At 43.7% G+C, this 23,280-nt stretch overlaps 1 protein-coding gene across 1 annotated transcript in view; it reads left to right on the forward strand.

The window, feature by feature from the left end:
* The window catches only part of LOC130116165 (alpha-2-macroglobulin-like), a 51,485-nt gene that overhangs the window by 16,115 nt on the left and 12,090 nt on the right, over positions 1–23,280 (forward strand). The window contains exons 12-23 of the mRNA XM_056284120.1: positions 4,392–4,619; positions 5,057–5,120; positions 8,066–8,211; positions 8,609–8,758; positions 17,069–17,212; positions 17,373–17,460; positions 17,586–17,739; positions 17,987–18,212; positions 19,419–19,548; positions 19,707–19,828; positions 19,988–20,039; positions 20,509–20,592. Of these exons, the coding sequence (XP_056140095.1) occupies positions 4,392–4,619; positions 5,057–5,120; positions 8,066–8,211; positions 8,609–8,758; positions 17,069–17,212; positions 17,373–17,460; positions 17,586–17,739; positions 17,987–18,212; positions 19,419–19,548; positions 19,707–19,828; positions 19,988–20,039; positions 20,509–20,592 (1,588 nt within the window). The remainder of the gene's footprint in view (positions 1–4,391; positions 4,620–5,056; positions 5,121–8,065; positions 8,212–8,608; positions 8,759–17,068; positions 17,213–17,372; positions 17,461–17,585; positions 17,740–17,986; positions 18,213–19,418; positions 19,549–19,706; positions 19,829–19,987; positions 20,040–20,508; positions 20,593–23,280) is intronic.

Here is a 23,280-nt window from a genome sequence, read left to right on the forward strand (position 1 = left end):
CAATTTCTAAGCTGCCTTTTCTCGCAAAAGTCTTAGAGAAAGTAGTTTATGTACAATTACAAATGCACCTAAAAATTAATGGCATTTCTGTAAAGTTCCAGTCTGGTTTCAAATCACGTCACAGCACTGAAACAGCCCTTTTAAGAGTTTTTAATGATCTTCTTTTAACTGTGGGCTCTGGGAACTCTGCTGTTCTGGTTCTTGAGGGAGTTGATGGCTGCAAGTACTTCTTGAAAAGTTGGTGAGTGGTCAAGCTCTTGGATGGGTGGATGAATTGACAGCTCTTCCAGGATGGATTGGTTGGTTGGTGAGTGCTGGTTAAGTAGGGCTTCAAAATGTTCAGACCACCTTTCCAGGATCGGCTTTTGGTCTTTCAGGGTTGTCAGCCTGTCCACTGATTTTAAGGGTGTGATAGAGCAGTTCCTAGGGCCGTATATAGTCTTTATAGAATTGTAAAAGTTGTGCATATCATTTCTGTCTGCATATGATTGAAGCTCGTGAGCTTTGTTCATCCACCATGTAGTTTACAGAGTGCGCAAAGTTGTTTGTACCTCCTTACGGGCTGTTTGCCACTGCTGCCGAAAGATGGCAGATGCAGGGCAGTTGAGAATAGGCCTGTGTGCCCTACGCATGGTTTCCAGCAGGGATGTGATGGTGTCAACATCAGTCCTGATGTTTTCTGGCTCTGTAGACTATAGAGTTGATTACAGCTTTATGTAGCAATGAGGTTAGGGAGGTCCATTTCTGATCCATGGAATTGTCAGAACTCAGAATGGCCTCAAACTCTAGTGCCATTGTGCCTACAGAGCAATGGAACTCATTCCATGCTGGGGCTGACTTCAATTTAGCACAGTTCAGTTGCGTTTTATGGGCTTCTTGAAATGCTGTGGGGGGGGGAGTACTTTGATGTGGCACTTGGTCATGATCAGGCAGTGATCCGTCCAGCATTCTGCACCTCTCATGGCCCAGGTCAGCAAGACATCCAGTCCAACACCATGCTGATGCTGTCCGCAAAGGGGATAGCCTCTCCTGTAAAACATGTACCCTCCTCCTTCCTCTCTCAGGGAGCCTTCACACAGGAGCCTGGTTTCCCTGAGAGCAGCAATGTCCATATTGTAGTCCCTCAGTTCCTCAGCAATTAGCGCGGTCCTTTGATGTGGTCTGTTGCAATCATTATCAAGTAGAGTCCTCACATTCCATGTTGCCAATTTGAAGGGGATCATTTTCTTGTTTTTACCACAGGATGGAATTCCCGGTAGATGCGTTAACCTACCCAAGAGGTTGGTGGAGTGGACAATTTTTAGGCCACCTTTTCTGGGGTGAGAAGTGTGGTCCCTAAATAGGGCTGCTCAGTCACACAGGTGTCTGCCGAAAGCAGCTGCTATTCAATCCCAGCTGCTAGCAACCATATACCCTGTGCTGCTTATGTGCAGGGTGCTGACTAGGAGCTCCCAGACCAATTCTACTCTGCTCCCATCATCAGACATCCCAAAGCCACCAGATTTCAACCGGATATAAGGCCAGATATTGTACACCATGGTCAGAGGTGGATACCTAGGCAAGGAGGTTTCTAGACTTAGACTGCTTTTATTTGTCATTGCCTTATATAGTACATGTCTCCATACATTCAAGGGAACAAAATTACATTTCACAAGGACCTCAGTGCCACATAAAAGCGAATAACACACAATAAATATTAAAAACAAAAAGTGCATTAAAAACAAGAATTACTTCACAGACCTAAACATCACAAGCACACCTGACACGGACAGTTAGTAAGATGGTCAAAAAGTCATTTTATGGAGGTCTACGTGTTTAGGCTATTGAGAAACCTCACAGCCTGAGGCATGAAACTGCTGCATAGTCTGGTGGAGGCAGCACGGATGCTCCAGTACCTCCTGCCAGAGGGTAGGAGGATGAAGTGCATGTGGGAAGGGTGGGTGGGGTTCTTCATGATGCAAAGAGCCTTCCGGTTGCAACGTGCATCAAAGATGGCCTGGATGGACGGGAGAGCAGTTCCTATGATCTTTCCAGCGGTCTTCACTATCCGCTGTAGGGATTTGTGGTTGGTGGCCTTGCAGCTCTATTCTAGAGTGCCACAGGAGGTGAGCAGTCCTCAGTAGCACTGTTTTTGCCATGACAGGTTGGTCCTGGTGGCAAGGGCTTATACCCAGGATGAACAGTCACTCATCATGACTGCAGGGGGCTTCTAGAAACTTCCAGACTGTTGAAGAATCACCTAATGTGTGCCACCAAACACGTTGCTTTTCTCTTTGGCTGTGCTCCCCTAGTCTTTGTCTCAATAGACTTCCCACAAGGCAGCGGGGCAGTGGTTTGCCATGGACAGCCTCTGGGGACCACTGCAGTGCCGAGATCCCCTACCAAGTTTGCCTGAGGCTGTGAGGTGCCCAGTTACCATGTGTGTGTGTGTGTGTTTCGCACAGGGTGATGTGATATGTCTAGTGCAGTAGTTAGAGGAAATATGCATGCTTGCTTACCGCCTGCTTTTCTAACCTCTCGCTTACAGTTTGCTGCCGCTGGCTAGCCCTTGTGGTGAACAAGGAAGCATGCCTGTGCCTAAGCCTTTCCCCGCCAGTACATAGCCTCTCCTTCACCAAGACCCCTGCCAAGCCTCCTTGTGGCCACACATGGGGGTACACACACACACACACACACACACACACACACACACACACACACACACACACACACACACAAACCCCTGAAAATATTTAAAGTGGCTTCTTTAAAAGTACTGAAATGGCTCAAAATTGTTGCTATCTTAGTCTGTTTACATTTTCACACCATTTATATACTCATACTCTGCTCTTTTTTGTAATTTTTTGCCTTAGGGAACGATAGCCATTCAATCCCAGAATCATTAATACAACTCTCTGCATTCTTGCCCAAACTAAAATGCTTTCTTATGCCAGTTGTGAAAAGAGCAGCCAAGCTAGAACTAACCTCATGACACCCATTTAACTGATTTAAATCAGCTATGTCACCGTCTAGCTGAGGTAGCAAATTTTACGATTTTATCAGTAAATATGTTTGCTGTCATGGCCCAGTTAGTGTAATATAACTTTTGACTCCCTTCTGTAGTCTTAGATCAATGCAATAAAGCTTCTCAAAAGAGTAAATTACAGACAAAAAGTTAGCCTACACTTTAGAAAAAACATACCCGAGGAAATAGGATCAGTGAACATGGTATCTTTTGTAAGAAGCAACTGGAAGCTATTTTCTGTGAATCTGCATTAACTGGTCATTTATAGGATATTAGTAATATCTTATAGCTGATTGTTAGTTGATGTAGATATTGTTTGTTCCTTTTATTTCACACCACTTTGTGAGTTTGCTGTAAAAAATTTGGTTGTGTGTATTTCATTTGAGGCTCTAGGCTGTAAAAAGCAGACCCTGCTGACAATAGTAGGTTGTTGCTGCTGCATTATTTAACTCTAGTTATTACTGTTATTCTTTACTGCTGTCTGTATGTAATATGTTTACCTGTATGCTATCTTGTGAAATATCTGGTTTCATCAAAATTACAGTTTTAAGAGAACTGAAACACAAATTTAATACAAGTAAGCCTCGATGGATCAAAAATTACCCACTATTACCTGCTGAACTTGTACATTGGGGGCTGTGTTCAAAATATATAACTTTTGGGGCATCCGGGTAGCGTAGTGGTGTATTCGGTTGCCTACCAACATGGGGATCGTTGGTTTGAATCCCTGTGTTACCTCCGGCTTGGTCGGGCATCCCTACAGACACAATTGGCCGTGTTTGCGAGTAGGAAGCCGGATGTGGGTATATGTCCTGGTCACTGCACTAGCGCCTCCTCTGGTCGGTCGGAGCGCCTGTTAAGGGGGGAGGGGGAACTGGGGGGAATAGTGTGATCCTCGCATGTGCTACATCCCCCTGGCGAAACTCCTCACTGTCAGGTGAAAAGAAGTGGCTGTCGATTCCACATGTATCGGAGGAGGGATGTGGTAGTCTGCAGCCCTCCCCAGATCGGCAGAGGGGGTGGAGCAACAACCGGGGTGGCTCGGAAGAGTGGGGTAATTGGCCAAGTACAATTGGGGAGAAAGGGGGGGGGGTAAAAAAAAATTAAAATTTTAGATTTACTTTTAAGAAGAAGCATTGACTCAAGCGTATTTTGTGCTGAACAAAATAAGATATGGGAAAAGACAATCAGTAAAAAACAAATGTTACAATATATTACTTTACACTATCAGTTGTTATTATAATAATGGTACAGTTATTGTTTGTGTTATTGCTATCGGGATTTGATTAAGATTTCATGGCCAATCACACCTCTTTTTTGTGGTAAGAAGACCACATTTGTTGCTGATCAACTATTTTCCGATCCCCCTTTTACTGCTGTCATCAAGGCCAGTAGTGAAGTTGAAATCAGCCCACGACAGTATAACATGCCATACTATGAAAATGGGGAACACACAATCTCCCTGGCCCGCATTGCTACACCAGAGACAAAAACAGTCAGCTCCTTGGAGGTGGTAAAGAGTGAGAAACCACTTCTCTGCAATGAATTTGTGGACGTCACCATCCGCTACTGGATAGTTGGGGAGACCAAGGGACCCGTGGATGTGTTGTATCTGGTAAGTGAAACAAAGACAAGTGGTTAGCCTGCCATAAGCTCTCTTCTACAGCTAAATTAACTGAGTTTGACATGTCACATGGAAATAGAAATTCATCACATATCACTGATAACTCACTGAGAACTGTAACTATGACTAGCAATTCCCTGGAACACTCGCGCTCTATCATATAAAGTGGATAACTTTCACTTTTTATTTTTTTATTTGAGAGGGGGGCGATTTTCTCTCAATTTTGGGATCTTGAAAGATACAAAATAATATGATTTTCATACTGCAACTTAGATATGATTAATCATATTAATCTCTATTGTTCATTTTAAGTTCTGAGTAATCCAACAATATTCTGAGTAATAAGTTCATTTACAATTGCATTATTTAAGGGGACATGTTTACCATTGCCTTGTTTATTTTATCTTCACAAATATCTCTCTCTCCAGATCTTGTCCCATGGCACCATTTTCATACAAGGTGTTGTAGAGGCTCAAGTTCAAGATGATTCAGGTACTGAAAGCAAAGATATTGGCGTTAATGACCAGGGATGTACTTCTCCACATACAAGCCCTTTTGAAACACTTGTACCCAACCGCTAGTCTTATTTCTGTTTTAACTAATGTTGAAGAATTTTTCCTTTTCTAATTGAGATGTTCAGATGAGATTTAAAAAAGGGGACCGGAGGGTTTGCTCCAATTATCAGGGCATCACACTGCTCAGCCTCCCTGGGAAAGTCTACTCTATGGTGCTGGAAAGGAGGCTCTGACCGATTGTCAAACCTCGGATCCAGGAGGAACAATGCAGATTCCGTCCTGGCCGTGGAACAACGGACCAACTCTTTACCCTTGCAAAGTGCTGAGGGAGATACAGGAGTTGGACCAGTCAGTCTACATGTGTTTTGTGGACGTTGAGAAGGCTTATGACCATGTACCCCGGGGCACTCTGTGGGGGGTACTGCGGGAGTATGGGGTACTGGGGCAGTTACTACAAGCCATCCGGTCCTTGTATAACCAAAATGAGAGCTGTGTCCATATTCTTGGCATACAGTCAAACATATTCTTGGTGGATGTCAGACTCTGCAAAGGTTTTCCCTTATCTCCGATTCTGTTTTTGATACTCATGGACAGGATCTTAAGGCGCAGCCAAGGTGAGAAGTGTGTCTGTTTTGGGACCCTCAGAATTGCATCTCTGCTCTTCGCAGATGATGTGGTTTTGTTGGCTTCATCAGAACGTGACCTCCAGCACACACTGGGGTGGTTTGCAGCTGAATGTGAAATGGTCGGGATGAGAGTCAGTACCTCCAAGTCTGAGGCCATGGTTCTCTACCAGAAAATGGTGGATTGCTCCCTCCAGGTTGGGGATGAGTTGTTGCCTCAAGTGAAGGAGTTCAAGTATCTCGGGTGTTGTGCCTGACCATTGTGGTGAAGAGAGAGCTGAGCTGCAAGGCAAAGCTCTCAATTTACCAGTCAATCTTCGTTCCAACCCTCACCTATGGTCATGAGCTTTGGATAGTGACCGAAAGGGTGAGTTTTTGCCATAAGGTGTCTGGGCTCAGCCTTAGAGATAGGGTGAACAGCTCGGACATCCAGAGGGAGCTCGGAGTAGAGCCGCTGCTCCTCCGCATCAAAAGGAGCTGCTAGTTGAGGTGGTTCGGGCATCTGATTAGGATGCCTCCTGGGCACCTTCCTTTGGAAGTTTTCTGGGCATGTCCAACTAGGAGGAGACCCCGGGGTAGACCCAGAACTCGCTGGAGAAACTACATGTCCAATCTACCCTGGGAACACCTTGAGATCCCCCAGGAGGAGCTGGAGGGCGTTGCTGGGGAAAGGGACGTCTGGAGTGCCCTACTTAGCTTGCTGCCACTGTGAACCAACCCTGGAGAAGCGGCTGATGATGAGATGACATGATGAATGAGATGTCACATGGACAGAACTTTTGATTTAGTCAGGGACATCATGTGCCAGCAAAATATGAATGGTTTGTGAAAACTAGTAATTCTAAATAACATTAAAATTCAAATATAAATGTGATTTCCCACTTGAGGCACCCATACTGTAATGTGGGCAGTTGTTTCATTGTGAAATGTGTTGTATCGTAGGACTAGAGAAATGCTATACGAATGCAGACATTTGTTCATTCATTCATTAAGGACTTTGGGTGTCTAGAAAAGCAGTGTATAAATGTAATGATTATTATTATTGTGATTTGAAGATACATCCTAGGATGTACTGGGACACATCATCTGTGATGTTTCCTGAGGTCCTCGGGTGTTTCGGGTCTTTCAACATCATACACCCTTTCAACATTAGGCGACCCAGCCAGGGTTGATCATGCCCTGGCTTGTGTCCCAATAGCATTGGCCCACAGATCACTCCTTCTGATCCAAAGCCATCTGGAGGCCCTCTCTGCAGCCTCCATGGAAGTGTTGATGGCTTTCCTTCTTTGCAGCCCCAATGAGGCCAAGTAGAGTGTAGAGCTTGTGCAGTGAGTGGCCAGCAAAGCCTTTACACCCCACTTCAATGGGCTCACAATGCGCCTTCCAGCCTTTCCTCCAGCACTGATCAACTAGCTCCTGGTGCTTGGACCACTTTCACTGATTTACTCAATCTTCCCAGGGAACCATCAGCTCTACAAGGAGCACCTGTTTTGAAGAGGCTGACGATAGCACTATGTCTGGCCTCAACGAAGTTGTCATAATGTGGCCAGCTCTACAAGGAGCACCTGTTTTGAAGAGGCTGATGGTAGCACTATGTCTGGCCTCAACGAAGTTGTTGTAATGTGGTCTGGGAACCGTAGCTGCCCCCCCCCCTCCCCCAGGTCGACTCACAGATCCCAGTCTGACGCAGAGGTGAGGAGACCGGCTGCTGATCTGGGCTGTGACTGAGGTTGCTCACCAGCCCCAAAAGCAATGTTTTTCTGTCTGCAGGCTTGCTTGTTGTGGGCCACAGCTTTGGAGATGGCCTCTGCAAATGTCTTCAGCATTTGGGCATGTCACCAGCAGTAACGGCCCTCCCCCAGGGCTCATGGGCAGCTGCTGAGGATGTGCTCAAGTGAACCTTTTCCAGGGCACAGAGGACAATCAATATTGCTCCAGAAATGCTGGGCTAGGCAGTACATCATACACAGCTTGTACCATGAACTTGAGCCGCTGCAGTTCTGTCTGCCAGATATCTGCCCAGGATATCTTCCTCTCCAGTGCACCCTCCCACCTTGTCCATGCTTCCTGCTGCCACATGTCCACCATTCTGCTTATTATTATTCATTCATTCATCAAATAGCGAATGAAATTCGGAAAGATCTTATTCTATGTTCAAGTCAAGGCCCTTAAAATCGATGCAAATATGTGGCCAAATACACTGTGGATTTCCACTTTAAGTTTGCTATAAAGGTAGTTGATGGTAAAATGATAGACTCTCAGATGAGGTTTACTAACAATAATTGGTTTGCTGTTTCAGTGACTGAGAAGGAGGTGTCCATTAAATTCCAAATGAAACCTGAGATGGCGCCACTGGTCCAAGTGGTGGCTTATGCTGTACTTCCCAGTGATACTGTCATCGCTCACAGCGCGAACTTTGACACGGAGAAATGCTTCGTGAATAAGGTCTGTGTGGAGTTAAATCTGAGGGTGACCATGTATATCCTTTTGTCATTTTTACACGACAGGTTATTATAATGAAATGAGATGAATGCAGTGTGCAAATTACACCAAGTCATTCAATTGGGGGGGGGGGGGTTCAACCTTGTTTAATAAGAAACCATGTCCAATACAATAATCAAAAGATTGAACACCAATATGTGCTTCAATTCAAATTTAGAGCTTCCCTCTTATGATACATTTTTGCGTCTTTAAGGGGGGCTCAAAGGTCTTTCAGCAGTACTTAGCCCCCCAGACACCCCCATAAATTGCACTCTGGATGCATGTGAAGCTCAGCCACTTATTGGAGGACAGAAGTGAACATTATAGCTGTGAAGTCGACGTGGTGTGTGTTATGTTTCAGGTGTCGGTGGCATTTTTTCAGTCCTTGGCAGTTCCAGGAGAAAGGTCCAGCATGCAGGTGTCAGCTCTTCAAGGTTCCCTGTGTGGCCTCAGTGCTGTTGACCAGAGTGTTCACATCAAAGCACCAGGGAAGAAGCTGGATGCAGACAAGGTTACGGCTTCAATTATTTACAATAGCGCCATCATTCACTTTACTTTATTTCTTCAAGGCGTTAAAAATATGTATTTTAATATCTTCGTATTTAACTTGATATGATTTTTTGGTAATATTTTTCAATTTTTGAAACATGCGGTACTCCCAAAAAAAAATCTAAGGATGCATTAGTATAATAGCAGTAGATGGCGTTAATGCTTTGTGTGGGGGTTGAAGCTTAACGATTGCCTGGACTTAACGATTGCCTGGACTTAACTCATGGACGTTAACTTGAGAAGGACAAAACTTCCACAGGACTCAGATGTAAGAAAGGACAAAACAAGTATGTTATTCCACAGTTTGTCATACGTATCTTCTTACAGGAATATTCAAGGATACGTTCTCTTTAATCAGCAACCGTACTACGGTAAGAAACGTGTGGCTCGGTCGCTACTTGAGCCTCAACTCCACAAAACAAAATGTCCTCACCCGAGTTCCCTTTGTAAACCCACAAGACCTATCTCTTCAAGCGACAGTACCTAAATCACTGTTCTAACAGAAAGTACACATAGTGTTGCCTTTTACAAAATATCATGCTTACATCAACATGAATTAAATCAAATGATTATTAGCTGACTTAACAACTACTATTAATTAACTTATTCAATAAAATTACTTATCTCAATTTACGTAAGCTATTAACCCAATACAGACTGTTTATTTATAGAACTAAACATATATAAATGTAACTTGGCTCCTACATACCAGCCCCTAATTGTACTCTTAACCGGGGACAATTACCAACTATACACAACATGTGGAGCCCAAGAAATTGAAGTCCTTCTATTTAAGCAGTCTTCTTTCTTCGTTGCTTGATTTACCATTTATCTTGGGGCTCAGAGGTTACTAGCACGTGACCCCAGTTGAAGGATAGTCTTTACCACTGCCTCATTTAGCCTCCTGTAAGAAACAAATCTTTGTGATGGGCCTATCCAGTATACTGGTCCTAGTCTTGATGCGGACCTGACGTACCAGTCCAAACTTGTCTGGGACTGTCTGAATGACCTTTCCCGTTGATCCAGGAGTTGCATGGTGCTGAGTCGTCAATGATCAGCATGATGTCTCCAGTGGTGAAGTTGCGAGATGAATGGGACCACTTGTGGTGATCTTGCAGCTGTGGTAAATATTCTGTTGTCCATCGCTTCCAGAATATGTCTGCCATAGACTGGATCTTTTCCCACCTCCTGCATGCACAGAGATCCTGCTTATTGAGCAGGCCTGGGGGTAGAGATGGCTTGGTCTTGAGGAGCAAGAGGTGATTAGGCGTAAGCACTTCCAGATCATTTGGATCGCTGGACTCCTTGGTTATAGGCTGACTGTTGATGATGGCCTCTGCCTCACATAACAGGGTGTGTAGGCCCTCCTCGTCGACTGTCTGTAGCTTAAGGGTGGCGCTCAGGATCTTCCTTACAGACCTGACCAACCTCTCCCAGAATCATCCATGGTGGGAGCCAGTAGGAGGATTAAACATCCACTGGATGCCGCTCTGATGTAGAGTGTTCTCGATCTTGGAGCTATTCCACTCTCTAATGGCTCTCTTCAGCTCATGCTGGGCTCCAACAAAGTTCATTCCATTGTCTGGCCGGAGGATTTTTACCTGGCCTCCTCTAGCTATGAAACGACGAAGAGCAGTTATGAAGGAGTCCATATCCAGTGACGATGCTACATCTAAATGTATTACACATATTGCCAGGCATGTAAAAATGACGCCATACCTTTTCACCGTACTTCTTCCACATTTTACTTCGAACAGGCCGAAGTAGTCCACTCCAGTGTTGGTAAATGGAGGCTTATCTGGCAGGCCTCTGTCTCAGGGTATGTCAGCCATCTGTTGTTGCCCTGGAGCTCCATGTGAGCATCGACAAACATGACACTTGGATAGGACTCTCCTTATAGCCAAGTTTGCTTCAGGGATCCAATACTTGGACCGCAACTTGGAGAGCACATGATTGCTACTGCTGTGACCCAAGTGTTCATGGATTTCTCTGAGGATCAACTTTGCGACATGAAGATCCTTGTCCAGGATCGCTGGCTGCTTTGACTCCTCAGGCATAACAGCCCTGCTGAGTCTTCCTCGTACTCTGAGGATGCCCTCTTGGAGGACTGGATTAAGCCTGAAAAGGGTACTGCTTCTCTTCACGCCCTCACACCTTTGAAGTGCAGAGATTTCTTTGGAGAATGTCTTTCCTTAACAATAGCGAAGGATCTCCTGCTCTGCTTCTGTCAGTTTGCCTATTGTGCGCTTACCAGTGTCTGCTCTCTTGAGACTTGCCTTGAAGTTCCTCATCTCCTTATCGACGTCAAGTGGAGAGAGAGTAGCGTCCAACTCCTTCCTCTTACGACACAGGCTCAGCAGAGTGTTCTTAACCTTAAGCATCCAAGTGACTGCCTTCCTAAAGCAAAGCCAGGAAGAGAAGTACTGCATGAACTCCATTACTGCATCCCTTTGATTGTTAGCTGCAGTAGCACTGACCACAGCATTCCTTACCTCTGGGTCCTCTGTGGTTAGGTCCCCAGGGTGGTCTCGGTTCTCGGGCCAGTCTTCCGTAGGCTTAGTGAGAAAGTCCGGCCCCTGCAACCAAGTATAGCTTTGGGTGAGTTTCTCTGCCTTGAGTCCCCTTGACGTGTAGTCTGCAGGGTTCTGTGAGGTATTAACATATCTCCATTGATATGGTTTAGAGATCTTCAAGATAGTCTCTACTCAGTTAGCAATGAAAGTGCAGAATCTGCTTGTTCTGTTTCTGATATACTTCAGCACAGTTGTGCTGTCTGACCAGAACACAGACTCTTGGAGTTTCAGCTGCAGTTCCGCTCTCAACGTCTTGTCCATGCGGGCAGCCATTGTGGCTGCAGTGAGTTCCATGCAAGGGATAGTCATGGGCTTAATTGGATCTACTCTGGCCTTCCCCATGACAAACGTGCAGTGGACTTTGTTGCTGCTGTTCTTCAGTAGCATGTAACTAACTGTCCCATAACCTTTATCGCTAGTGGTGCAGTTGGCTGAATACTGCTTCACCAAAGTCTGCAGGCTTGAAACACCTAATGACACTGAGTTCCACTAGCTGGTGAAGCCCTGTCCTCCAAGCAGACCACTCACAAGCGAACTCATTAGGTATCGGGACATCCCAGCCTAGCTTTAGTCTGCACAGCCTTTGCAGGATTCCCTTCTCTGGGAGCATGACTGGTGCCAAGATACCCAATGGATCATGAACAGAACTTGTGATGGATAGGATGTTTCTCCTGGTGGGCGCTTTGTCTGGTACGATGATCTTGAACCTGAAACTGCTGGACTGGGTACACCAATTAACTCCCAAAGCTCTCTCTATGCGAAGTGCATCGCAATCCAGGCCAAGGTCTTTAACCTCTGTTGCCCTCTCCTCTTCTGGGATGGCAGACAGTACAGCCCTGCTGTTGCTTACCCACTTGGTGAGTCTGAATCCACCCTTTCCACATACAGCTCGCAAGGGGTGGTACAACAACACTGCCTCTTCTTCTGAGTGGACTGATTTAAGACAGTCATCCACGTAGAAGTTGTATAGCACCATGTTGACTGCTTGGGCATTGGACTGATCACTGCTGTCTTCAGCACATTTCTGCAGGGTGAAGCTGGCACATTTCAGAGACGAGGCTGCACCAAACAAGTGCACCACTATCTTGTACTCCTCCATCCCCTGACTGATTCAATTCAATTTATTGTCATTAGAAACAATGTGTAGGCACATTATAAAAATGAAATAAGGACTGCGCTTCACCAAACAGTGCAAGACAGACATAGACAAACACAGCAAACACATATATACACAGATGAAGACCAGTAAGTGGTGCCCTGGTAAGATGCTCCACAATTGAAGACCACTCTGATCTTCTGCTTCTTGGGGTGATAAACCCCGTGGTGCGGCAGGTACCAAACTCTACCATCGTCACAGCTTAGGTCTTTTCTGGGTACCTTCATGGCATAGCCCTTGTCAATGATGCCACCCATGAACGTTGAGTACTCTGCATGGAATGTTGGATTCTTCACAAACGTCTCCTTTAAATTCAGAGCGCGCTGCTCAGCAATCTTACAGTTGTTGGGCATCTTCATGCCCTTATTCCTCAGTGGCAGGGTGATGTTGTAATGTCCCTCCACAAGTCTAGCTGAATGTGAGGTCATGTCAAGGAACTGAAGATCCTTTCTGGACATATCTAGCTTATCATCTTTGTCGCACTCAGGGAAGTCACTCTTGAACTGCTGACTCCAGAGTTCATCCAGTCTGGCAACTGATATACAGTTGGCTGAAACCTGTGCCAGCCCACTTGTTATAGTGTGGTGAGTGCCTTTCTGGAGAGGTCCATTGATGATCCAGCCAAGTCGTGTTCTTACAGCATATGGACCGTCGTCTATGCTGGCAATGACCTGCCAGGGTTCAATAGCCTTGGGTGCATTAGTCCCAATTAGCAATCCTATCTCTGCATCTATTTTTGGGAGTAACACCTGCTGAAGATGAGGCCACTTGTCGATATCCTCTTGTAAAGGAATCTTACCTTTAGTTGCCGGAATGGTCTTCTGAGAGTATGTATCTGGGAGCCCCAGAAAATCGTTGCAATCTAAGCTGCTCACCTCCCAGCCAGACACCGTGTAACTGCTAACTAGCTTTTTCTGCCCCTTGGTCTTTAATAAGATGCGTGTCTTTCTGCCTATGAGGTTGAGTTCTTTCATTAGTTCCTCAGTACAAAAGCAGGCAGTACTACCAGGGTCGAGGAAAGCGCAAGTTGTTGTCACGTTTTGGCCTTTGTTGGTCTTGATTTGAGCTGCCAAGTCTGCACACAGTCTTACCCTACAGTGTTGCACATGAAGGCCAAAAACAATGTTATGAGCAAGGAGGTAGGGCTTGAAGAGGAGTCATACAAAGGTGAGGAAAGACTGTCAGAGTCCGTTATAATTGGGTTTGTGGGTACAGATACAAGGACTTGTGGGGTGACAAGTGCTGAAAACACAGAGCGCATCTTAGCAATAGCGGCATATTTCAAAGTGACTCTCTTTCTCCTCTCTCTACTGCATAGCTCTTACTCCACTGTCCTCCCTTCTGAACAACACCAGTTATGGTTATACTACAGGTTCATGCACTATTAACCATATAGTCTACATGGACAACCTGAAAACCTTTGCCAAGAATGACGAAGAACAAACTGGCCTTTTGACCATTGTAAAAGGCTTCAGTGATGATATCAAAATGGAGTTCGAACTAGACAAATGTGCCAAAGCTACATTCAAAAAAGGAAAACTTACCACCACTGAAAACATCCACATTGACCTAGACACCGCCATCCATGACCTAGAACTAGAAGGCACATACAAATACCTGGGAGTGAATGAAGGGGACAGAATACAACATGCCAAAATGAAAGAAAATATCAGAAAGGAGTACTACCGAAGAATACGAATGGTAACAAAATCCGAACTCAATGCATCCAACCGAATGGAAGCCATCAACACCCTGGCTACACCAGTTGTAACTTACAACTTCAACATCGTCGACTGGAAACTAGAAGAGATCAGGAAACTAGATAAAAAAACAAGAAAAATATTCACCTTAGAGAGGATGCACCACCCAAAATCAGATCTGGATAGATTGTACCTCTCCAGAAATGAGGGTGACAGGGGTCTAATCCAACTAGAAACTGCCTACAAAACAACAACAATAGGCCTAGATACTTACCTTAACAACAAAAATGACCCCCTTCTCATGATTGCTAGAGAGCATGAAAAACAAAACAAAAAGTACTCCGTAGCTAACCAAGCCACAATATTCAGAAGAGAGCTCAACCTCCCTTAAACACTGCAACCTGAAAATGAAGCTCCAACCATCCATGCCCGAAAAGTCAAACAAAAAGCAAAGCGTCGTGCCCAAGAACAAATGAAACAAAAATGGGAGGGGAAACAAATGCACGGACAATACCCAAAAACAGTAGGTGAGAAAGATTTAGACAAACATATGACCAACCAATAGCTCAAAACTGCTGGGCTGAAATCCGAAACGGAGGGCTTTATCATCGCTGTCCAAGACCAGGCCATCAAGACCAATTACTGCCGGAACAAAATCCTCAAAGATGGCACAGACCCAGCTCGCAGGATATGTGGCCAATTCCAGGAAACCATTGACCATATTGTGGCAGAGTGCCCTGAGCTGGCCAAAACTGAATACCTACAAAGGCACAACAAGACCGCCACATACCTGCACTGGAACAGCTGCAAAGAATTCAACATCAACACAAAAGAAAAATGGTACGAGCACGAGCCCCAAACAGTAACAGAAAAAGGCGACATCACAATCTTATGGGACATGCCAATACAGACAGATTGTGAGATAAAGGCCAACAGACCAGACATCGTCATCAAGAACAAAAAAGAAAAAAGCTGCCTACTCATCGACATGTCTGTCCTGACTGAAAGGAGCACTTCAGTAAAAGTAACTGAAAAACTGTCGAAATATAAAGACCTTGAAATAGAGATTGAACGAATGTGGGGAATGAAAACCACAACAATACCAGTAGTGATAGGAGCCCTGGGACTTGTAAAAAAAAAAAAAGGATGGAGAAAAACACATAACGGACCCCGGGTAACATCAAAATACAAGAACTACAGAAGAAGATCACACTACTTGGAACATCTCATATTCTAAGAAATGCACTATCCATCAAATAGACTTCTACCTCATTCTAACCCTAGGCCCAAGGAATGGGCCCGGTTATTATGTTGTATTATGGCATGAAGTTAGAGGAAAATAGATTGAGTTTGTATCTTGAATTAGTTGTAATTCTTCTTTACTTGTGGTATCAAACCCTTCAACAACTGTCCATTGATCCAATTGGAGCAGTGTTTCTTACAAATGTGGGGGTTGAAGCTCAACGATTGCCTGGACTTAAGTTGTGTACATTAACTTGAGAAGGAAAAACTTCCGCAGGACTCCGATGTAAGAAAGGATAAAACAAGTATTTTATTCCAAAGTTTTTTATATCTTCTTACAGGAATATTCAAGGTTAAGTTCTCCTTAATCAGCAACTGTACTACAGTAAGAAACATGTATGGCTCGGTCGCTACTTGAGCCTCAACTCCACAAAACAAAATGTCCTCTCCCGAGTTCCCTTCATAACCCACAAGTCCTATATCTCTTAAAGCGATTGTAACCTAAAACACCTTTCTAACAGAAAGTTCACATAGTGTTGCCTTTTACAAAATATCACGCTTACGTCAACATGAATTAAATCAAATGATTATTAGCTGATTTAACAATTAATATTAATTAACTTATTCAATGAAATCACTTATTTATCTCAATTTATGTAAGCTCTTAACCCAATACAGACTGCACTTATTTATAGAACTAAACATATATAAACGTAACTTGGTTCCTACACTTTTTTGGTAGCAAATCAGCATTCCCAAAAAGAAAAAGAAGAATGTGACTGGTGGGCATTCCTGCACTCCCAGGATGGGAACGCCTTGCCAAAACAGGAACACCCTGCTGCAGCTGAAGCAGACCACATATCGTTCATGTGCTGAGACATGACATCAGGGCATTTAAAGAAGTGATCTGAGTTGTCAAAATAGTTTCAATGAATTCTGCTTAAAGCAGTACTGGGTAACTGTTTGCTGTAACATATAATTAAATTCATTTTGGTTGCGTAGTGTGGTGGCTATGGGAGAATGACACAATCACTGTTCAGATCAGTTCCCTAGAAGCCCTATTTTGCTATGTATTTTGTCTGCCGTCGGGCATTAAACTACCCGGGAAATAATAGAGATTGCTTCATGACAAACATAAGTATTGCAATTTTACTTTACTTTACTAATCAATATAGGAAAAAGAAAAGCCCCTCGGGTTGTCTTTGTGACAGTTGACGTAAAAGATATTGCCAGAATTCAAAAAATTGACTTTTGGAGAGCGCTATCTTAGCTGAGCTCTTGCTTTTCAATCTTTAGTTTTCAACATTGTCTATCTACCCAAGGATGTTTCCCATGATTTTACTTTACCTTAATTTTATAACAATTTGATTTTTTTTGTCTCATGAAATTCAGTTTTTTTTTTTTACCATAATAATATTATTTTTGGATTTTAATTTTGGCAAGAATTCACAATCACAATTTGGATAGCTACAGTTTCCAACAATCCACATGAACTTGCACAAGAGTATCCTGGCCATAGCTTTCAAGAAATCTTTCTCGGTCAGAGCCATAGAATAATGAAAATTGTTCAGATGTAACTGACTCTTATTCTGTCTTCTCAGATATTTGACTTGTTGCCCATCAAGGCAATATCACATATTCCATATGAGGTTCAAGATGATTCACCATGTTTGCCTGTGAGGCAAAAAAGATATGTATTGCCATACCCAGGACATGGGAAGGATGACCCATACACAGTTTTTCAGGTAAATTTTATGCCCTATTTTCCGAATTAGTTGTTGATTATATCCATTTTGGAAGCTCATTTTTCTGTTAATAGATTTGCAACTATCAAATGATATGCCGCACAGTGTGCATTATGCACAACAGTTGTAGTAACACCTACAATGTTGTCATTTCATCCAGAATTTGGGGCTGAAGATGGTAACAGATTTGCATCTCAAGCTTCCATCCTGCCTCTTGTTCAAGGGAAGAACATACCAGGAAAATTATGGTGACATTTTTCTCTTTTGATCTGTCTAATAAAGTATGTTGACTGTAAACTGATATAATATCACTTGAAATTACTGTGTTATTTTTGCCTTCAGTTTCTGGATTAACATTGTCTGGTTTCTTCAGTTATTGTGGCAGACAGGCATCTATATAGAACCAGCATGCATCAGAGCATGCCAGGTGTAGGGGGAGGACTTTCACGTAACAGTTTCCCCTCACCAATAGAGACTCAGCGCTCGTTCTTCCCTGAGACATGGATATGGGACCTTGTAGAAGTAGGGTAAGATCGCATCACAAGCCATACAACAATACAGAAGTGTAATTGTAGGCTCATTAATTTACAATTTCATATACATACCACTGGGAGCAGATTTTTGTTTTCCTGTATTCTTAGTGTATCATTAATAATTGAAGGTCACATTTTAAAATTTACTTTATTTTCCTTTGTTGAAAATTTTTCAATTATCTAGTATGTGTATCATCAACAATCCAGGTGACATCCTGTGTCTGTCTGTGTTTTAATCTAGCCATACTGGAACAAAGGATGTGTCTTTCACTGTCCCAGACACAATCACCACTTGGGAAACGGAGGCCTTCTGCCTGTCCCCTGAGGGCTTTGGTCTGGCTACTCCTCAGGAGCTCAGAGTCTACCAACCCTTCTTCATGGAACTCAGCTTACCCTACTCTGTTGTTCGGGGAGAAACCTTTGAACTGATCGCAACCATATTCAACTACCAGTCCAACACAATTGTGGTAATAAATACTTAATGAAATCCAAGTCACGTTTGGTCCACGACAAGTTGCCTATATTTCACTCCTATTTAGCAGTCCATTGCAATATTATGGTCTTTTTAGTGGCTGTAATGCTATTCATTCTTGTAAGATATATAGATGACTAGTCTTAAGCTCTACTGTATTTTTCCCAATGCTCTGATCACAGCCAGCCAGGGAACCACTATTTGGCAGTCTAACCTTGGTCAACTGTCAGACATGTAAAAAAATGACTCATTTAAGGGCATCCGGGTGGCGTGGTGGACTATTCTGTTGCCTACCAACACAGGGATCTTCAATTTGAATCCCCGCGTTACCTCCAGTTTGGTCGGGCGTCCCTACAGACACAATTGGCCATGTTTGTGGGTGGGAAGCCGGATGTAGGTATGTGTCCTGATCGCTGAATTAGTGCCTCCTCTGGTCGGTCAGGGCACCTGTTCAGGGGGGAGGGGGAACTGGGGGGAATAGCGTGATCCTCCCATGCACTACGTCCCCCTGGTGAAACTCCTCATTGTCAGGTGAAAAAAAGCGGCTGGCGACTCCACCTGTATCAGAGGAGGCATGTGGTAGTCTGCAGTCCTCCCTGGATCAGCAGAGGGGATGGAGCAGCAACCAGGATGGCTCGGAAGAGTGGGGTAATTGGCCAGGTACAATTGGGGAGAAAAAGGGGAAAATCCCCCCCCCCTAAAAAAAAATTACTAATTTACTTAACTGAAAATGAATGTGGGATGGATGAGACAGTGGGTCATCAGATGGGTAAATTCTGTCACAGCCATGTCTCATGCCCATCATTAGGTGGTTAAGTAATATAGAAAAATTAAAGAAAAAAAAAACTTGATGTTGGGCGGCTTTTGATAAGAATTAGCGTAGCTAACCACGTACCAGATAGCCTACAATGCATCAGGTGGTGGGACTAATAGAGCCCTGTTGCAGAACTTGACTGGATTTTGTACCAGCCAGTATGCAGCAGGACAAGATTAGTTCCAATGCATACCGGAGGACAGGAAAACAACCAAGATGAAATCATTTACTAATGCTGGGTGGAGTTTAGGATTGGACACTTGTTAATTAAATGGTCTCAGGTGTTGATATCCACAAGGAAGGCTGAATTCCGAATCTTTTTTTTTAAAGTTTTTTTTTATCGCTTATTTTTTTCGATAAAGTCCAACAAATGAACTTCTTTCACAGGTCAGTGTGACTCCAACCACCTCCACAGACTACACCCTCACACCCCTTGTCTCTCGTGAAGAGGACCAATTCTGCCTGTATGCGAAACAGCGCAATGTCATGAAATGGAAAATGACTCCCACTACCCTTGGTAAGAACCAAACATGTATGCCAATTTCTCACATGGCATTTTTTTCATTTGGATACTAAGTATTACGAAGTTGAATGAATGTTTAAATGTAGCATCATTTAGTTTTCTACATAAGGTAATCAAAACCTTATCTTAACATGCTTGTAATATTTCTTTAGGAATTATTAATGTGACGGTGAAAGCTGAGGCCTCATCATCACAGGCATTTTGCAATAATGAGATTGTGGAGGCGCTGGAGAGAGGTCGTATTGACACGGTCACGCGCTCTTTAATCGTGAAGGTACCTAATTTAGGGCTGACTTAATAATTTGTTTCAGATGTACAATAGCATTAGCCTTGTTTGCATGTTCTAGACATAATAATGCCTGTTAGCAATAAAACTTCAGATCCGGCAGTGATTAAACAAGGGAAAATTATTCTTCATTTCCTTCCTTTTCAGGCTGAAGGAATAGAGCAGACAAAGACTCACAACTGGTTGATGTGTCCTAACGGTTAGTAACAACTTGACCTGGTATGGCCAAAACATTTTCAGTTTGCAGGGCAAAGGACTGAAGCAAAAGATGGGATTTAGACTGCAGGCAAAAAAATCCAATTTGACAAGTACGGTAGGAATTCATTTGTTTGGTGGTCATGGTGATTGTGTCCTGTAGAAAACAAGTTATCTCACATTCACTGCTCAAATGTGACATTGAAAATCACAGAAAAAAAAAAAACACTAGCCACTACCCTCTGGATCTCTTTAGAAGGCCAGAAATTTATTTTATTGTGGGCCAAATTCAAGACCCGATTTTGAGTGGCAATTAATCGAGTCTTTAATTGACGTGAGTTTAAACATGATTGATGCAGTCCTAAACTCCTTTCTGACCATGTGGTCACCTAATTCAGTCGTTTTACTAAGGTAGTTCTTTATAAAAAAAATACTTTGGACATGTTCACAATGTTTTTCTTCTCTGTATCTAGGACATCCTTTAACTGAGGAAACAGAGCTACAGCTACCTGAGAATATGATTGATGGATCTGTCCGCATTTCCGTATCAGTCTTAGGTAAGCATGTGAATCAATGTTCTGATGGTTTAGGGTTGCTTGGTAAAGTACTTACAGGTTAACAGGCTCAGCTCACTTCTCTCAAACAATAGAGTACACTGACTGGGTGTGACCTCACCTTCACCGCAAAGATATATTGGTTTGAGCAGCAGCAAACAGGTATATGTTACATCAACTAACTTAAAATAACATCGTAGAGACAGTCTTAATAAATCTAAAGATAATAACAGAATGATGGAACAAAAGTAGTTGCAGAAATAATGTACAATGGAAAAAATGCACAAACCTGTTTGCACAGTTGAAATGTCAGATTGTACTACTGAGGTATAGGTATTTCGCTTCCATGTAAACAGAGGGTATTTACATAAGTAAAAAGACAAAAGTAATTTAGAGTCAAGTCTGATGTTCATCTTTATGTATAGATCCAGTTGTCAATCCCCTGGTAATAGGGGGAGTTGTTATATATAGTTTGATGGCTGTTGGCATATGGCACTTTCAACACCCCCCTAAAAAAAAAGAGTGGGAAGTGTTGTCGATTCTCCACCACTGTCTCCCGAGGGTCTAGTCCCATCCCTAAGCTAGCAGTCCCGACCAGCTTGCTCAGCTTTATTTATTTATTTATTTATTTACTTACATGGTGTTGCTGGTCACCTGGCTCAGGTCCTGGGCTGTTGCGGTGTCATCTGGACACTGCTTGGAATACTCATCATATTCTTCATATAACTTATAAGTCCATTATAATTTTGTTATCCTCTTTCAATGTTGTGTTCTGTAAATTGTGTAAACACAACATCCATTGCATGTCTTGGGAGAGAGATCCCTCCTCTGTTGCTCTCCCTGATGTTTCATTCTATTTTTTCTCCCTGTTAAAGGGTTTTTTTTTTTCAGGGAGTTGTTCCTTATCCGATGCGAGGGTCTAAGGACAGGATGTTGTGTTGCTGTAAAGCCCCTTGAGGCAAATTTGTGATTTGTGATATTGGGCTATACAAATAAAATTAACTTTACTTCTGGGCATCCCCCAGAAGTAAACAAGAAACACCAGCATAAAATATTACACAAGTCATTACAAACAATTCACTACAGACAACCAATGACCTCAGACTCCTAAGGAAGTACAGGCTGCTCTGTCCTTTATTGTCCAGGGTATCCGTGTTTACAGTTCATTCCGGTTTATTGTCCATTTTTCTGAATGTACTCAGGGGTTACAAATTTCATTTAGTGGCACATCTGGACCCGTAAGTTATCATCAAGTGTCTCAGAATGTGTGTTATAACTTCATGACTACTGCTCTAGTGAACAGCAAAATAGACCAAAAACATTAAATGTAAACAAAAGGCAAGTTTATCATGGTTAAATAATGAAATACATTTTTTGATATTTGCTTTTATTTATTCAGTGTTTTTTTTTATTTATTTTTTTACATTTTATTCCTACTTAGTTTGGTCTTATTTTTTTCCATTGTTGTTACCTCCTCTTGTCGCAGTGGGAGCAGGAATTGGGGACCCAAATGGACACTGGAGACAGACTGGGCTAGAACAAGGCTTTAATAAAACAAACAGACTTAGAAAAACAGTAACATAGATACAGGCAGCAAGGAAGGTTCGAGACAAGGTGTAAAGCATCTGGCCACCAAAAGTCAACATGACGATCTGACAGTGCACCAGGGCAACCAGGGTGAACATAACTGCTGGGGAGCCAATCAGGGAAATGGGGCGCAGGTGAACAGGGCAGGACAGGAACAGGCATGCCAATCAGGGAATGGGGAAGATGAGAGCAATGCTGGGGCAGGAACAGACATGGCAAGTCAATCACATAATGGGGGACAGGTGAGCAAAGCAGGGGCAGAAATGGCAAGCCAAATCAGGGAATGGGAAACAGGTGAGCCTAGATGACGCAGACCACACAACCATGACAGGAGCTCCTCCAAGTGTTCTTTCCACTGTTCATGCTCGACAACATCCCCAGTCTGGGTCAACAGTTCCCTTTCCGCCTGAACACAGCCTGAGTCAAGCCCTGCTTCCCTTTCCTGAGTGATGATTTGCCAGAACTTCCTTGAGGCTAACCAAAAGTCCTCCTCCATAGCCTCAGTGAACTCCCATACCCGAGTTTTTGCTTCCGCGACCGCCGAAGCTGTAGCCCTTCTGGCCTCCTGGTACCTGCCTACTGCTTCAGGAGACCCCTGGGCCAACCAAGCCTGAAAGACCCCCTTCTTCAGCCTGATGGCTTCCCTCACCGCCGGTGTCCACCAGTGGGTTCTTAGGTTGCCACCTCAACAGACACCGATGATCTTATGACCACAGCTCCTACCTGCCGCATCTGCAATAGAGGCTTTGAACATGGCCCACTCGGACTCCATGTCCCCAGCCTTCCTTGGGATACACGAAAACTTCTTCCTTAGGTGGGAGTTGAAGACCTCACGGACAGGGGCCTCTGCCAGATGTTCCCAGTTCACCCTCACTACACGTTTTCGGTTTGCCAGGTCTGTCCGGCAGCCTTCCCCATCATCTGACCCAACTCACCACAAGGTGGTTATCAGTTGACAGCTCTGCTCCTCTCTTCACCCAAGTGTCCAAAATATACGGCCGCAGATCTGATGATACGCCTACAAAGTCTATCATCGATCTTCGGCCTAAGGTGTTGTGGTACCAAGTACACTTATGAACTACCTCATGTTCGAACATGGTGTTT

Source organism: Lampris incognitus, chromosome 7 (assembly GCF_029633865.1).
Source record: "Lampris incognitus isolate fLamInc1 chromosome 7, fLamInc1.hap2, whole genome shotgun sequence".
NCBI classification, from domain to species: domain Eukaryota; kingdom Metazoa; phylum Chordata; class Actinopteri; order Lampriformes; family Lampridae; genus Lampris; species Lampris incognitus.